The 17,610-nt window shown below is 51.4% G+C and overlaps 1 protein-coding gene across 4 annotated transcripts in view; it reads right to left on the bottom strand.

Annotated features, from left to right (window-relative positions):
* Positions 1–1,750: 1,750 nt before the first annotated feature.
* TPM4 (tropomyosin 4) overlaps positions 1,751–17,610 on the bottom strand; it is a 21,927-nt gene continuing 6,067 nt past the window's right edge. Inside the window, exons 1-8 of one of the 4 annotated variants that reach the window (XM_029916962.1) lie at positions 17,448–17,604; positions 12,902–13,035; positions 10,774–10,891; positions 10,234–10,304; positions 9,250–9,325; positions 7,570–7,632; positions 7,410–7,479; positions 1,751–3,185 (exon numbers count right to left, since the gene is read on the bottom strand). In XM_029916962.1, coding sequence (XP_029772822.1) covers positions 3,103–3,185; positions 7,410–7,479; positions 7,570–7,632; positions 9,250–9,325; positions 10,234–10,304; positions 10,774–10,891; positions 12,902–13,035; positions 17,448–17,579 — 747 coding nt within the window. In that variant the 5' untranslated portion in view covers positions 17,580–17,604 and the 3' untranslated portion in view covers positions 1,751–3,102. Of the gene's footprint in view, positions 3,186–6,130; positions 6,410–7,409; positions 7,480–7,569; positions 7,633–9,249; positions 9,326–10,233; positions 10,305–10,773; positions 10,892–12,901; positions 13,036–17,447; positions 17,605–17,610 lie in introns of those variants that run through there. The other 3 variants (XM_029916963.1, XM_029916960.1, XM_029916961.1) reach the window with 3 other exon arrangements.

The following is a 17,610-nucleotide window of genomic DNA, read 5'->3' as shown; positions in this document are numbered from 1 at the left end:
GACACAGCGGCCTCGGAGCCTGAAATCTCGGTGGTGTCCTGCTGGTCGGGGGTGGGCGTTGGGAAAGCGTCTAGACTCGCATAAGGTGTCTGCCCGCGCCTGCCCTGGCCGCCCTTCGCGGGGCCGCCCCGCTGATCTGGCTAGGGTGGGGAGAGCTTCTAGCAGAGCCGCCGGCCACGTTGGCTTTGGCCTCTGTGCCGTTGGGCCGCTACCGACCACCTTCCTGAGGCTCATCCCGTTCTGCCGGCTGGTTTCTTAGGCCGCCGCCGCCTCCCTTCTCCGCATGCTGCTGCTCAGATCCTGTCACGGTCCTGGGGGTTTCCACACCCCCTTAGGAGTTCCTCGTGGTTGTAGGTCTGTTCGCACTCTGGGTGCCCTCCTTCGAGACTGTGGCCGCTAAAATCTGCACACAGGCGATTCTTGGAGGAAATCCGCACAGTCCCGCCATCCTTCTGTGTCGAGCTGCTTTCTGGATGTGGCGGGGGTACTTTGATAGGTCCACAGCCAAACGTGTCAGCTTCTACTCAGACTGGCATGGCCTGAATTACCTTCTGAGGGCAACGGAAGTCATGTCAGACACTTCTCTTTTACCCCCTCACTTCTGGGTCCTAGTAGTTGTTGCATCTTGCTCTGCTCTGCACTGGTCTCTAACCCAGATTTCGCTCTGCAGCGCGCTCCTCCTAAGACACTTACCCACTACCCCTTGGTGGTCTGTCGGGATCAAGTCATCACCACCTGGCCTTAACCTCACCCTGGGTTCCACACTCCCCGAGACCTGAGACCAGTTTAACAAAAACTGAACACTTCTGTTAAGTGCGAGGCTGCAGATTGACTACAACAGTATCTGGAGAGTAGACTGCAGCCCAAGGGGGTGGGCAAGAGAGAAGGACCACCAATCTAGAGATGGCAGGGCACCTAGAGAAGGGAAGGATACTTTATTCACGGACCTTCCCTGTGCCTACTATTGAAACAAGCTCACAGCATCCGCCAAATGTTGAATTAATAGGAACGGAATGCTTTTTAATTGCACTTGGCGATAAAAATATTGCACACGTTTGGCTTTCAGTTCTCTCTTTGATTCCCTATCCCGTCAAATCTTGAAGCAGCCATCAAAGCAATTCTGGTAGTGAAACTGCAGTCCCCCCATGGACACTTTCTCCAAGTTACCTGCCAGCCAGTCGGCTGTCCTAAGACTTCTTCCTCCTGATCACTTCCTTTCCATCCCATGGCAAGCACTGCCTGGGGTTAACCGAAACCTCTTCCTAACCGGCCTTACCGCCTCTAGTCTACCCCCCATTCTAGTCCTTCCTGAAAATGACTGAGTGGATTTCCCTAATGTGTTTCTTTGTTGATTAGTCTTCAGCGGCTCTCCACTCCTGACCAAATTAAGTTCAGGCTCTCATCAGTATGGACCAGGTTACCTTTCAGCTTTCCTCCTTCCTTCCTTGATCTACACAGGCAGGGACCATTTCCCCTGCTCCTGTCTCACCTATTAAAATCTAGTTCTTCTTCACAGCCTGGCTCAGACAGCCCTGGGTTTATAACAAAGGGCAGAACCTTTTGAGTTGCTGAGGCCACTGCTCTCACCTGAATATAGAGATAATAATCCTCATCTCATGAAGTCACGGTATAAAGCAAATAACACTTGTGCATCGTCTTGGCACAGTTTTCCTTACATCCTGCTAAGAGTCACTGAACCAGAATACCTTATATGCCCCCCGCCACACACACATTCTAAAGTTCACACAAATTATAGTTTATGTAAAAATTTATTTGACCAAAATGTAGAAAAAGTGAAACTATTACATATGATACAGTTGCAAGAATCTAAATGAAAAGTGTGGGTTTTATTCAATTGCACAATTTGCTAGTGTACCTTCTGGGTAGTGTGATGCTTAATAAATAGGAGTGAGGGGCAGAGGATCTGGATAAGCTAGAAGCAGGGTGATTTTTGTCAGAATTGTAAACTTGACTCGGCCCCCACACTGCTGGGGAATGTGGAATGTTTCAGCTCTGAGATGTTACCCAAGGAAGCAGAAATACAACAAAGCCAAAATGCAGCTGTGCCTACAAAATGCTCCATATCCAGTTTAATCAGGAGTTTCTTGGTCTTTCATTAACTTGGTCCTGAAGAAGGAAGTGAAGTCCTACGTAAGTAAGTCTTCAGTATGCTATTCCCTGAAGTACACAGGAGAGGAAGCTAGGCCCATGACTTTATCTCTACTTTGCTGTCAGAGAGGCCCCTTCTGCCCACTAGTTGTTAGCACTGCTCGAGTATTGAGGGCTTGCAGTCTTTTCGATCAGACTTCTCTGAATAAGACTGAATTCTACCACATTCATTTCTGCGAAGATGGTTTCAGATCAGAGCAGACAAGCATGGGTCATTCCTGGAATAAGACATCTGCTCCTCAGAGAACTTCCGAATGAAAGAAACATATAGAGGAACATTAACACCAAAGATCTATCCAGAAAATATTTGGGTGATTGTTAACGATTATTTCCCAAGCATTCTCATGCCGGCTGCTCCGAGGATGTTTGTTCTGCACAGTGGAGTGTGGGAAAGAGCCAGGATGATTAGGTTAATCTGTCTATGGTTTATGACTTCCCACAAAGCAAGCCGTCTTCCCCCTCCTCCCTGGATGGAAAATCCCTACCCACTGTAATGTGATGGTCCCTGGCTACCTGTTGTGTGACCAGCAGTGTTCCAGAAGGTTATGTATTCTGCGGCCTTTTAAGCTGACCGATGACTAGACAAAGGAGTCTGGTTTTGAACGTGTAGGGTTGTCTATTCTCCCAGGAACCAAACGCCCTCAGCCTCTATGAGAGTATGCTCAGTATGAAATACCCTGCCTACCTTATGAATAAATGCAACTTAAAGATAAAAATAGAGCTGAAAAAGCTGGTGCCATTTGAAAAAAAGGAAGGAATTAGATTTAACTGGTGCTCAAAGCTTCTCTGATACAAAATATTTGGTCACATATTCATAATTTGCTTGACATTTCCAGCAAAGCGAAGATTCAATAGCAAAAGGAACTTCTTACGAGAGAAGAGAAAGACATGGAGCTCTGGAGTTTCTGTTGGAACAAGACTCTTCTGCTTTGGTTATATACAGTTAAGTTCGTTTAGTGTCTGATCCAGTGTCTGATGTAAGCCCACATTCTCTTCTTTGGCCTGGGCAAGTTTTTCTGGTGAGGATTAAGGGGGGGGGGGAATAAATTAATAAGCATCTAAAATTCTGTTAAGGAAAAACAAAGTTTCTAAAACTCCAAACTGCCAGCGCGAAAGTCCTAGCAGAAAAAAGTACTTCACATTTAATTATAGCAGAACACCGTGGAATAACAGGCTTCAAGTATCAAATATGGGCGTCAGATTGGGTTTTAACATAAACTACAGCATCTTCAACTAAATTTGAATTTCAGGTAAACAACAAATAATGTTTTAGTACAGATATGTCCCAAACGTTGTGTGGACTATACCTAGGCCAAAAAATTATTCGCTGCCTATCCGAAATTCAAATTTAACTGGGTGTCCTGTGTTTTAATATGTTAAATCTGGCAATCTAGAGTTAGGACACCTGGATTTATTTAAAAACATTTTTTTAAATGTTTGTTTATTTTTGAGAGAGAGGGAGAGCGAGCATGGGTGGGGGAGGGATAGAAAGAGAGAGGGAGATACAGAATCTGAAGCAGGCTCCAGGCTCCGAGCTGTCATGTCAGCACACAGCCCAATGCAGGGCTCGAACCCACGAACTGTGATATCATGCCCTGAGCCAAGGTCGGACACTTAACCGACTGAGCCACCCAGGCACCCCTAGAACACCTGAAGTTAAGTCCCAGCTGTCCCACTGAAATAAGCCATTTAACCTCGCTAAGTCTCAGTTTCCCCATCTGTCAAGGATAACAATAGCAATGTGTGGTGTGGGGATTCTCATTAAGGAGGTAATAAATGAGAAACGCTTCAGAACTTCTGAAGAGCTACACTGACGTAAGACGTTAGTCCTAGATATAGGAAACAGGACATTTCCCCCCTCGTGCCAGTTTGGTAGCCTTTGGCAAGAAACTGTAATCCTGAAACCCATTTTTTTTCCTTTCCAGCTTCTGGGAACGACCATATAAATTCCAGGCATAACTGTGTTTTTGTGTCGGTGTGTCCATAGCGATATAGTTAAACCCCAGAAAAATGGAGCATGACCAAAATCTAAGTCTGATTATAGGTGAATTATTAAATGACTGTGCTGGTAGAATAAAAAATTTAAAAACTAAAAGAATGAGACGCCATTTAGAGCCATGCGTGCAGAGCTCAGGACAGAACCGGTTTGCAATGAGTGATGGCCAGTAAGGGGACTAGGCCAGGAGTCGTTAAAATACTGGAGGAAAGCAAAGTGCCTCATAAACCGTGATAGGATCAGCTTGGAAATTTTCAGAAAGGAAAAAAAAAAGGCTGCAAAGGTGGCGGTCTTTCAACCACAGCTGCCGAGCCTTTCATCTGAAGAGGCACTCGGAACCTCAAGCTGCCATGATGTGGGCGGATTCTGTCAGAAAGGAACGGTGACCTGGGCCTGACTGATCTGGACGGACGTGCCAGCTCCGCGTGAACCCGTTTCTCCACTGTCTCACCTAATCCCCACCAACCAAGACATCACTTTCGTTTATGCACAAAGGCGAAGCGGCTCGTCCAAGGCCCCGCGGCAGAAATGGCAGGGCCGGGATTCAGACCCAGGTCTCCCCACTACGGATCCTGGCCTCAGCTCGCTTCACCACTCAGATTCCCCGACATCTATTTTGTGGTAGATCTGAGCTAAAATAACAGGTAGTCGTGGTTTCCTGTAGCCCTAATCTCTGTAAATGAGGTTCCACCTAGGTGCTTAGTTAAGTTGAATGACTGGATAAGCAGGGCTGCAGTTATTTCAAAGGGCGGAGGCTACCTATGTCGGGAAAAATCCCAGGAACAAATATACAGAGAGAGAAAACAAAAAACACCCTCCCCTTCATAGTCTAATCTTCCCAGGGGCGTAAGCATGGCCGTGTCTGAGGGGAGTGGTTTATGCAAAATTTCAGGGTGGATGATAGGACACCAGGGAGAGGCTGGGGGTGGAAGGGTGTAGATCCTTTAAGGGAGATGTATTTTGAAGGGATGAATCTCAAGAACCCACCTGAATAAGAAATTACAGGCTGAGGGATAAGCTATAGTGACAAAAAATTGATCTAAGAGATTTTCCTGCCGCTCCCAGGTCCAAGGGGCAGTCTAGAAGACACGCCTGACATCAGCATGTCATGTGTTTCCGGGCTAATTTAAGGCAGTGGTGGGGGTGTGGGGTGCGTACAGAGGAGAAGCGGACAAAATATTTGAAATCTGGACTCTTAGTGGTCACTGTGTGACCTCTTAATACCCACAGGCAAACTCTGTAACTCCTCACCAAACCAAGGCAAGGTTCCTGGTTCTAGTTAAATCAAGTATGAGGAGACGTCAGCATCTCAGGCAATTTTGTGTAGAACTCAGGAATGAATCCTCTCTCTTTTGCCTGGCTTTCCAGCAGCTTCTCCCTTTCCCTGCTAAGGGGAAGCTCTGTAACTCCTTGTACAGTGGTTTTCTAAGGGAAGGGTACAGAGGTGAGGTTCACTGGGGAACTTCCTCCCAAGGCTGAGGGGGCTGGATAGATGTTCAATGAACAGTGAAGACCTAGGGAAGCCCAGACACCATTCTGAGAGTGTAACACAGAGAACACACGTGAAAAGGCGGAATAAGGAGACCACAAAAGGCCATTGCCGCTTTTTGAATCCGTAGATCAAACCCCATTCAAGAGTAGCCTCTTTTTTAGACAGGAGCCTGCCCGTTTTTTGCACGTTCTGCTGATCTGTTCATCTGCTTAAGGGGCTAGATGGGTCTCCATTCAAAAACAATCTCTATTTAAGGAGAAACTGCTATCGGCATGCAGCTGTAGTTCAGCTAGCACATATTTGAGAGCTCATGCCAAACTGGCTTTTGTTTTCATTTCTTCGGAAAAGAACCGTGTGGGCATAACTTTCTTTTTGAAACGAGCTCTTCATCGGAACCACCCACTTTCTGTTGTAGCCATGCTCAAGGCCATCACAGCTACGGCTCAAAAGCGGCAAGGGGCAGAACATGAAAATGAGAGGGCCTGGGCACGAGGAGTGCCTGTCTTTATTTCAGTCACACAGTCACAGACACAGCAGAGGAAGGCTTTTGAGACCAAACCAGGAGGCAGGACACTGGAGCTTCGAGAAGCCCACGGGACTGCAGGCACCACAGTGAGAAGGCAGACTTCAGTATTGCTAGGACAGAGGGTGGCCCCCCCCAGCTCCCTCTTAGAGAGAGGTCATGTCGTTGAGAGCATGGTCCAGTTCCTCGCTGATAGCTTTGTACTTGAGCTTCTGAGCGTATAGCTCGTCTAGAGGGCGGAGGTCCCCAGGGAGAGAGTTCGGAAGAAGAGGTACAGGGGACAGAACGTGAGGGTCGGAGTGGAGTGCCACAGATGAACAATGACAGGAAGGAAACAAAAGTGAGAAAACAAAGCATGAACTAGAAGAAAGTTGTGTCCTCTGCCAAACACATGAGAAAACAAAAGATCAATGGAGTGATTTCTAAGTGGCGTGGGGCCCCGAGAGGGACTGGCCAGAATGAACTTTTGAAAGAATGGGGACTGGAAATGGACACAGCTTCTAACCCCAACCTCCTGCCTCAGGTTATTTCTGACTTTCAGTGATGTCACCCAGTGCAAAGGTTACGGGGGACTCTCCCTTATATAGAAACCTCACCTCCCAAACCAAACACTGGGACACACGGTCTGGGGAAGAAGTTCTGTACCCTTTCTGGGTGGGGCAGATGGTTTTTAGGAGATGTTGTTTGAATCCCAAGATTCTGGAATTTCCCGGTTATTTCATGAAGAACACAGGACAGAATTTTTTTTTTTTAAGTTGGAACTCTTCAAGAAATTCTGGGGTATGTGGGCACCAGACTTGCAGACTGGAGTCTTTATTCAGTCTCTCCATTCTCTGGATTTCCATTTTCTCATACTGTGATAAGCTCTCTCTGGGAGAGAGCTTCCGTAAAAATGTAAGGCATTTAAAAAATGCAAGGCATCTCTCAGGAATGAGCAAATTGAAAGAAAATCTGAAGACTTTTAAAATCAGCCATATTTGGGTCTCTGTAGTTACATGTGGAGCTGATTAAGCGTGAGCTCTTTTTACTTCTCGAGAAAGGGCACCCAAGTCTGAATGTGACTTGTCCTGGTCCTGTGCTCCAGACTTCTAGGTGTGCCATCACCGTGACCCTCACCTTCCCGAGGGGAACAAAGCCCAACTCAGCCCCTCCACCCATCCCTCCCACCTGCCAGTAGATTGCCCCGCAGGGGGAGGCAGAAAGAATGTCATTAGATGGTAGTTTCATACCTTCCAGGTCATCGATGGTCTTTTCCAGTTTTGCAACCGTTCTCTCTGCAAACTCAGCACGGGTCTCAGCCTGGAGGAGAGGAAAGGAAAGGAGTCACGATGATTGCTTCAAGACCAGCCACAAGAGGAACCTGATCTGGCCAGCTATGATCACACTCACCTCTTTCAGTTTGTCGGACAAAAGTTTAATTTCTTCTTCATATTTATCCTCCTTTTCAGAATACTGTGGGAGAAACCAAAACGGTACTTTACAAAACGGAGGATCAGAAAAGAAAAGGAAAGGAAAGGAAAGAAAAGGAAAAAGAAAACAATAAAAGAATGTAGGTTCTCTGTTCCTCAGAGAAAAGCATGCGCTTGAAGCGCCACAAACATGCCTAGGAAGCAAAGGGGAGGCAGCACCTTTCTAAGCAGAAGAAACGGGCACAAAACTCAGGAGCAACTGTAGGGAGCCCCCTGGGGTGGAACTGAGCAGAAGGCCTGGTCTGGACAAAACTTGGGACGAGGTCATGAATGGATGTAAATGCATACCACGTAGAGCCCTCCCCAGGTCACCTCACTTGTTCCCAACCCCACTCCCCACCAACTTTCCCCAAGTGCCGGCCGCTTCCCGACCACATCCCGCACACTCTCCAGCCTCCCAGCCCTAGGCCTCAGGCCCCTGCCTGGAATGTCCTTTTCCCCATTACTCCAAGTCAGATATTTTTGTCTCTCAGGGTTCAACTCAGACCAGCGCTCGCTAACCTTTATAGCGGCTTACTCTGCTGCCCGACCTCCTCAATCCCATTTTACAGATGAGTAAGGAGTCACAGAGAGGTTAAGTAGTCTGTCTAGGGTCACATGGCTATGAAGCGACCATGACTGGATCCTGACTCTGCAATCTGAGCTCCTGGCAATCATCATGCTTCACAGCCCTTTGAAACATCACCTGCATGTGATACGTTTCCCAACTTTCCAAGATTGGAGTCTCAACGCACCTTATTACAGAGCTGGTTTCTTCTACTCAACTAGACTCTGAGCCCTTCCAGGGCAGAAGCCATAGCGTCACTGTAACCTGTTGCTCTCCCCATGGCCCAGGACAGCATCTGGCAGGCACATATAAGCTACATCTGCTGTCAAACACCTTAGTATCCATGTTGGTACTAATGACACGGCTCTAAACAAGACAGATACACTCCCTGTCCTTAAAACCTACAATCTAGCAAGGAAGGCATGTCATTAATTGAGTAATTAGGACCAATGTGATGAACCACGTGATAGGAAAAGAAGTAGGTGGGGCTACAGCTATACAGCAGAGGTACCCCAAACCTAGTTGTTCAATGCAACTGGAGGGCACCAGGAGTGGGGGAGGGGGAGGAAGAGCTGAAGCTGGGGAAGTCACAGGGCAGAGCACGGAGGAGTGCGTTCACTGTGCCTACTGTGTTCTCTCTGGTGACCACTGCCTTGCAGACCACTTCTACCTGAAAAGCCCAAGTGCACCTCTCCTATCGGCTGCTCCACCTGTCAGAGAGACTGTATTTGGGGAGGATCCAGGGGACCCAACTGCCACGAGGCTCTGTATTTCTACAATTACGCTCAGCCCTCCCCAGGAAGTGCCTGACCAGGCCCCAATCTCATATTCCATCTCCGCCCTCGTGGAAGGTGGCAATAAACATGGCGCCGAGCCCCAGCCAAAGAAGTCCAGCCACCGGACGCCTCTTTTTATGGGAGGAAGAACCTGATGGCCGGGCAGCAAAGCTACCACGTGCCAACACGGGTCAGATCCCTGATCCCATGCTCTCCCGTGCTCCTCAGGGGGAGAAAAGAAAGTCCAATCAACCAGCGACTCAGGCCAACCACCAACCTTTTCAGAGGCAGCCTCAAGTGATTTCAGATTGTTAGTGACGTTCTTGAGTTCTTCTTCCAGGTCGCCGCATTTTCTGCGTGAAAACAAAGGGATCTGGCGTCCTACCCACCCTCATAGCAGGCAATTCCCCTCAAAGTTTTCAAAAGGGAGGAATTCCCACTGCCTAGGGCCCCCAGGAGGAATGCGGGGCGGAGGGGGGGGGCGTTAATGGCTTTTTCTGAGCTGCAGCACGGTGCACTTTATCAAAACCCCGTTGTGCCTGGCAAGGGCACAGCAGGCCAAGGAGTATTGGAAGGTAAAGCACTCCTGGGCTCTGGCCAAAGGTGAGGCAACAGGGGCTTGTGAAATCTGTGATTGATGAGGCTGACTCGGGAAGGTGGACATGGAGCGCGGGAGGAGAGAGCAATCCGTCTGCACCCGGCACGCCAGAGGCAAGCTCAAGAACAGATCTGCAAAACTGGATTCCCCTCTCTCAGCGCGGCAGGATGCTCCGTGGAGCTGGATGCCTCACCCAAGGCCAAGGGGAGAGACATTTTGTTTCCCCAGAGCTTGAGCAACTGCGGTCAACGCTCTCACCTCTCCTCCCCCGGGAATGTGTCACAGCCAAACAATGACATCAGGAACAAGGCAGTGAAACCTGGACAGGGAAGCCTGCCTTTCAGAGGTGAGTGTTCGCTAAGGAAAGCACAGCCTCCTGAGATCTCCTCCCTGGGTAAATGGGACTTCCGGGCTTCTCTGCTCCTGCCCATCCCACTCCTATTTCCCAATACCTTTGTGGGAAGAGTCAACACATAGGCAAGCACTTCCCAGGACAGTAAGAACAGACACTCCGTCAGCCACAGAGGCGAGAAGCAGGGGCTGAGCTCCGAGTCCCAGATGACCCTCCACTTGGCTTGACCACTGGCCTTTCCAAGTCGGAGTCAGTTCCCAGAGCAACCAGCTCCCTCCCACTCCAACCCTCAGTCCGGCTCTGCCACTCACAGTTCAGACACCTCTGCACGCTCCTCTGCCCTTTCCAGCTCGCCCTCCAGGATGACCAACTTGCGAGCCACCTGTGGACAGAAAGGACTCACTGAGACCCCAACAACCACGTCTAGAGGATGGCCCCGCCAGCCACAAGCGGCCCTTCCCCAGACCCATCTGTGAAGACTCGGGGCCCTGGATTGAGGCAGACAGGCAGGGAAGCAGACCACGGGGGCCGGCAGGAGAGCAACGGTCTCAAGACTCATAGGATTCTCAGTATTAGCCCAACTGTGCCAAAGGGCCCGGCTAAGGGACAAAACATGATCTGACCCGTTGGTCTCTCTACCAAGTCAGACAAGTGCCACATAATTCCCCAGGACTTTCTGGCAACACGAAAGGTCATTTCCTAGCCGAGTGGCTGTCTCTGGAAGAACAGATGTGGACGCAGAAGGACAGCTGACCCAACCAAGAGCTTCCTTCCGGCGGCCCCAGGGCTGTCCCTACCGTAGGTCCATGTCCTCCCAGCTCCTGGCGCTGCCATCCGCCAGCCCCACTCACCTCCTCATACTTGCGGTCGGCCTCCTCGGCAATGTGCTTGGCCTCTTTGAGCTGCATCTCCTGAATCTCCATCTTCTCCTCATCTTTCATGGCCCGGTTTTCTATCACCTTCATTCCTCTGCAAGGAGAGAGCTCATTGTTACCCCCCACACATACTTGCTCATCCAAGCGCCTCTGACCCCTACCAAGAACCTGTGCTCCACATAGGAGATTGCAGAGGTGTTACTCACTTCACCTTGGCCTTAAACTTCACAACCGCTCCATGAGGCAGGTACCTCACCCCCCACTTTACAGAGGAAGAAACAGGCACAGGGAGGCCAAGTCACCTGCTCAAGGTTGCATCGCTAGGAAGTGGCAGAGCTGGGATTCAAACCCTGCTGATCTGGCTCCAGAGTCCAAGCTCCCATCCTACACAGCCCCTTGCCGGCTAGTAACAAGATGTGCTTATGCACCAATGGTTACCACAATGTGATAAGAGGTCTGGGCCAGCGTGGCTGTGGGAATCTGAGTTACGCTGCACTGGGGGGAGGAGGTGCGTATGGGTCCTGGGGGGCCTTCCAGAAGAGAACACAGGGAACCCCAGGAGAGTTTTGAAAACAGAAGTGGATGGAAACCAGACAGAGGATGGATTGCAGGGGGAAGACCCAGTAAGAGGTCGGTACCAATAAGGTGAGGGGTGAGGACAGCCCGATCTGAAGTGGATTCGTCCCATTTGGAAAGGAGAGTGTCCCAGGGATAGCTGGACATCTACAACGTGGCTGGTGTACTAGGAAATGAGCTCACGCTGGCCCGCACTGGTTGGAGTGCACTAGGGAAGCTCCGATACCCCTAAAGGGGGCAACCCAAGACAACGTACTTAAGTGGGTCATGCCTGCCCAGAGTGGAGGACCGTATATATCTTGCTGTTTAATAAAAACTTCCATTCAGGCTGTCATTACCATTCCTCACTGTCAAAACTCCCTTCGAATCTGTAGAAACAGACTTGGAAAGACTCTGCAGCTCTGGAAAGATCGGTGACTTGCTCGACGTGTACCACACGGCCACTGAAGGACCTGAATCTAGACCTTCCAGTTCCCAAGTATAGAATTCTTTCTATCAAAACTAGCCAAAGGTCACCAAAGGCCTCTGGTGACACGACACAAATCAGTGGGTTTGGTGAAGTTCTGAAGGGAGACATCTGGCCAGGCTGGTCTGACTGTGAACGCAGGCCACAGGCACAGCCCAGAGCACCTTGTGACCGGACCCTTCCACCCTTGCTGGCCTCCGCAAGGGTGCCCACATTTCCCGTTTGGGCACCTGGCAGAGTCAATTCCAAGACTCCCCAAGTAGTGTTTAATCTCCAGTTTGTGGCCACAACAGCACAGTCCGAAATTAATCTTCTGGGGGAGTTTACAGCAGGGCGAAATGCGAACCCTGGCCAGATCGTGTGGTAGATACACAATGACCACTGGCCCGGCCCACACCATCACTGCACAAGGAACCCATTTACCACCATGCAGAGACGGCTGCTTCTGTGAATTATACAATCTGCCCTCAGTCCTCCAGAGCCTGAGCCAAGGCATGCAGAACTGTCCCCACTCGGGAGGACAGAGCATCCCGCCGAAGGCCTGAATGCACAGGGCCTGCCGCAGAGGTGAGGCACTGTCCATTGCAAATGCACTCATGGCGCTGGTCTGCAGGTGTCCCTGGTGTAAAGCTGTCACTGCCCTAAAGCCTGCCTGGCAGCACGGTTTACAAGCACCCACGCATGTGGCCCATTTCGAGTTTTCATCTCCCATCCCCGCCCCCGGAATTTGCTATCTGGAGGACACCAGTGAGATACACAGTGGCTTTCAGAGGACACATGAAGCGGCACTCTGCATATCGGTCACCAGTGACCGTCATACTTGCAAGTCTTATACCTACCCATTTTTAAAATTTTCTCTGCCTATTGGATTTTCTTCCCCCTACGCGGCGTGGCTGTTCACGAGGCGTCACCGTGCATGCGTACCTCCGCGTATGTCCACACCTGCGCCGCATCACCCACCCCGTGGTCCGTCTCACCCCTGCTCTGAGAGGTCAGCCACACAGCATGGTCCCCACTTCTGAGAAGCAAATGCCGATGCCACCAGGCTGGAAGCATCCTCACCTCTCGCTCTCATCCGCCGCCTTCTCTGCCTCCTCCAGCTTCTGCAGGGCTGTGGCCAGTCGCTCCTGAGCCCTGTCCAACTCCTCCTCCACAAGCTGGATGCGTCGATTGAGAGCTGCCACATCCCCTTCGGCCTGGGGAGGTCAGAGGAGCAGCGGGTTAAGAAGGAAAAAGGCCGGACGGCACCAGGAGTCCCCAGTGCACAAGGCACTCTCCCCTGCGTTCACACGCCTCCCCCGACCGAGCCCACCCGGGGACGCAGACAATAAGGGAGCCAGCTCTCATCTGGAGCACGTGAACTTTCTATACAATCTTCCCTGAAAACGTTCAGGAACATCCACCGCTCAGTGACAAAGGTGTGTATCCCAGGACAGGCTGTACAGTCAAGTCACCACGCAAGAGAGAGGGGTATATACCACAGGAGGTGACAAGATGGGGCTGGTCTCTCTGGGATTCCTAGAGAGTAAGGCCACCAGCGCCCTGGCTCACCCTGTCATATAAAAAGCTTTGGGAACACCTAGGTGGCTCAGTCTGGTCAGCGGCTGAGTTTGGCTCAGGTCATGATCTCACGGTTTGTGAGTTAGAGATCCACGTCGGGGTCCCCACTGGAGGTTTGGAAGCCTGCTTGGGATTTTCTCCCTCTCTGCCCTTTCCACGTGCACTCCACCACCTCCATGGCAAGGTAAATGCAAGAATACGGAAGCCTCAGTTAAATGTTGGCCACACAATGTGGGGAGGAGGGCAGCACCGTCCAAACACCGCCCTGAACAAAGTCTGGGACAGAGGCGATGGGACAGAAAGATGTTAAGGAAGGAAGGAAGGAAAAGTTGCTTACGGGTATGTAAGAGAAGTCTGAACAGGGACACTGGCTTTTCAAGGTATTTTCACCTACAACGAAGGGAATATGTGGCATACATAGAAGTAGAAATGCCAGGCTCAGAAAGTGCTAGGGCAGAATCCCTGTCTGCAATTTGTAGCCATATGGCACTGGGCAGGTGGCTCTGAACTGCCCCGCCCCCCACTGTCCCCGCACCATGAAGGCCAGACCTGAAGGGTGTGGCACTGACTCTACCTGGCAGGTGGGAAGTCCCATAAAAGGACAGCTCTTACTTACAGCCATAATTTCACCTCATTTAATCCTCCAGCGGTTTAGGGGCACCTGGGTGGCTCAGCGAGTTAAGTGTCTGACTCTTGATCTATGCTCAGGTCATGATCTCACGGATTGTGGGTTCGAGCCCCATGTCAGTGAGAGCTTTGGGATTCTGTCTCTCCCTCTCTCTCTGCGCTTTCCTTGTTCTCTCTCACTGTCTCTCTCAAGAATAAATAAACTTAAAAAAAAAAACTCCTCCAGCATTTTACAGTGGGGAAACGGAGAGGTCCAGCTGGATGAAGTAGTTCTGTTCAATGTCACAGAACTGGTGAGAAATGGCCTCACGAACCCCAGCCCCCCCCTTCCTGAACCCGAGTCCTGTGGGGGCTTCAAGGCCAGCCACCCTCAGCAAAAAATACTGAAGAACTGGTAAAATTTGACTCCACTGAGGGAGGATGGGTTAAGCTACACTGGCTTCTTCATATCAAGACAAATAATCTCTGAATGGAGGAAGGCCATAAAAATTAGCAGGAAATCGCTGCCTCCCCTCTGAATTTTTAAAAAAATATTTTATATCAATTTGTACGAGATTTAGTTTTATATTATTTATTTTATTAATTTTTCAGTTTATTTTTTTTTAAGAGACAGCGCAAACAGGGAAGGGGCAGAGAGAGGGAGACACAGAAACCTAAGCAGGCTTAAGGCTCTGAGCTGTCAGCACAGAGCTGGACACGGGGGCTCGAACCCACAAACTGTGAGATCATGACCTGCGCTGAAGTTGGCCGCTCAACCCACTGAGCCACCCAGCCTACCCTGCCCTGGCCCCCTGATTTTATACAGCAAACAGACAAACACACAAACAAAAAACGAAGCGAAACAATGAGGCCAGAGATGCCGAAAAACACAGAGAATCAGGAAACTTTTCTCAGCCTTGCAGCAGATGGAGAGAAAACTCCCACAGGTGTTTCTGATCGCAACTTCCTCTGAAACACCCCAGTCTGGAGACTGTGTTAAAACCACCGATGAACTATTTTAAGAAATTCACCCACCCCTTCCAATGAGTGGGTGCCTTTTATTCTTCATGATAACATGAATCTTTAACTCCTTCAGCAACGGGGCAGAAATTGATTTTTTTTTGCCCCCAATAGTTTTTTTAGGACGTTAGCAAAACCTCAAAATCAACACCACTCCCTAATTCCAGAACATTCCATCACCCTCCCCCAGAAGACGCCCCATCCCCATCAGCAATCAAGGAATTGATTTTCAAGATCAAACAAAGGTGCCTGACTCATAAATTGTCTTTAAAAAAAAGAAAAGCAAGGCTTTCCTTATGTGGGGAATTCTGGATCCTGATAACCACGCTTTTGCCACATTTTCAACCGTTTGGAACTGAAGGAACGCTGATGCACAGGAGGTTATACATTCATCCATATATACGTATTTCTGAAAAACTGCTAGTCACTGCTAGTCATTTCGGGCTCCACCCCTTCCTGCAATCAAAGCTTCTACACTCTACAAAGGATTTCCCTTATAAGGTAAAAGAGCCTTGCTAGATACATGTGGCAAAGGGACAGGAAGATGTCGGTTAATCACACAAAAATCTAACCGAAACCAGCTGTGGGGAGGCAGACCCAGAAGTCTGCCACACGCCGGCTCTTGGTTTTCTCCACCAGAGACTGAAAAAGGTCCCCCGCCTCCCCTCCTCCGGGCTCAGTTCCTTTGCCCAGGACCTTTTCTTCAGACTTCCCCATCCTGACCCAGAGGAGCAAGCCTTGAAAAGTGAACTTTTTAAAAAGTCCACAACTTTCCAAAAACATCTTTCCTCCCAACTGGACCGTCCTCCTCCTATGTCTTGGCTTGGGGCTGAGGGCCATTTTTAAGCACAAGCAATTGTCCTCCAGCGAGATGACTTGGGATGAGATCAGAGGGAGGGTCCTGCCGGTTCCGTGTGTGAAAGAGGCCAAACTAGCTACTGTGTGAGGCTCACACCAGGTTGCTGAGGCTTCTTCAGCCAGAGCAACTCACAGGGGGCTGAACACTTCCACGAAGGCCAACACTGGAACCGGGCGGGGCTCCCCTCCAGACTACACACCTCACAAGGCATAGCTTCCACCACTGGGTCCTCACCCTTCCTCTCAACACTGCAGCTTTCAGGGGCCCTGGCCTTCCTCCCCGCCCTCTCCAACTCTTGCACACCTAAGTCTCTCTTCCCAGCAAACCCTTATTCTAGAATAACAAAAGCTCAACTTCCATTTTGAGGCCTACCCCACGGAGCGGCTGCTTCCCTGTGATGCTCCTACAACAGAACACTGAACCCCTCGGGTAGGCGAACCAGCCTTGTTTGTACCCCTCGCCTCCACCAGACTGTGAGCTCGTCTGAGGTTACAGGGAGGGGAGAAAACCAGCCCAGGAGCTGAGCACCTACTATGCACTGGATGCTCTGCAGGGAGGTTTTACTCCTAGGACCCTCCCAGCTCTCCTAGGGGGTCGGTACCGTCACCGCAGCTTTACAGATGGGGAGACCCGCTCGAAGGGGTTAAGTACTTGACGGCGTTAGAATCCAGATCTCTCCCATGCCCCAGGAGTTGCCATCATCTGTCCTGACCAGAGGGCCGGTCAGAGGACGCAGTGAGGGCGGAGAGGACGCCTCCTCGTTCAGCCCCTTTATCTGTCTCCGGCCCCGCAGCATGGAGCGAAGGCACACAAAACCATCTCGGGTCGAGGGCCCCGAGCTAACATTCCTAGGATCCTTTGGGAAGGCGGGGTCCCCCGGCCGCCGCTCCGCTGCCCTTCCCGCAGGGACCAGCTGGGGAGGGAAAGGCCGGCGGCTCCGGGCTGAACTTCCGCCCCCCGCCAGGAGCAGACACGTCGCCGCCGCGCCCCTGGGAACAGCTGGGAAAGTTCAGCTGAAGCCGGGAAGCCGCGTAAGAAGGGAGAAAGTGCGACGCCCACCCCCCCACCCCGAGTCCGTGTCGGCGAGTCCAACCCGAGACAATGGAAGCTCAATGTTTCCACTCTCACTTCCCGCTCCCAGGACCAGTCGTCTGTCCTTCCCCACCCCACCTCCTGCCGGGGACCCCCAGCCCGGAGTCAGATGGCAGCGCCTCCCCCTTCCACATTCCCTCCCCACTCCGGGGTCGTGCTTCTTCCCCGGCCCCATCCCCCTATAACTCGCCGGGCCAGCCACGCCCGATCCGGATGCGGCGCCCCCTCCCCCGTCCCAGGCCGGGGCAGAACGACCGCGGAGGAAGGGGTCTCAGCAGCCCGCCCCGGGGAGCGGAGGGGGGCTGCGGGTCCGCGATCCGGGAGCGGCCAGGCCGGAGGGCGCGAAGGCGGGCTAGTGTGGGGGAGGGGGGAGGAGCGGGGAGCGCGGGAAGCGGGCGGCGCGCGGGGAGAAGGGGAGAAAGGAGCGCGCGCGGGGCCGGGGGACGCCGGGGCCCTGGCGCGGGCTCTCACTTTCTCGCGCCGCTCGCGCTCGCCGTCCAGCTCCCGCTGCAGGCCCTGCGCGCGGTCCTCCGCCTCGTCCGCCTGCTGCTGCAGGGCCTGGATCTTGCGTTTCACCGCCTCCAGGGAGTTGAGGCCGGCCATGGCGCGGAGGCGCGGAGGCGCACGCAGCGGG

This window comes from Suricata suricatta, chromosome 12 (genome assembly GCF_006229205.1).
Source record: "Suricata suricatta isolate VVHF042 chromosome 12, meerkat_22Aug2017_6uvM2_HiC, whole genome shotgun sequence".
Taxonomy (NCBI): Eukaryota; Metazoa; Chordata; class Mammalia; order Carnivora; family Herpestidae; genus Suricata; species Suricata suricatta.
Note: the sequence above shows the minus strand (reverse complement) of the source record. Positions and strands in the feature narration are given on the sequence as shown.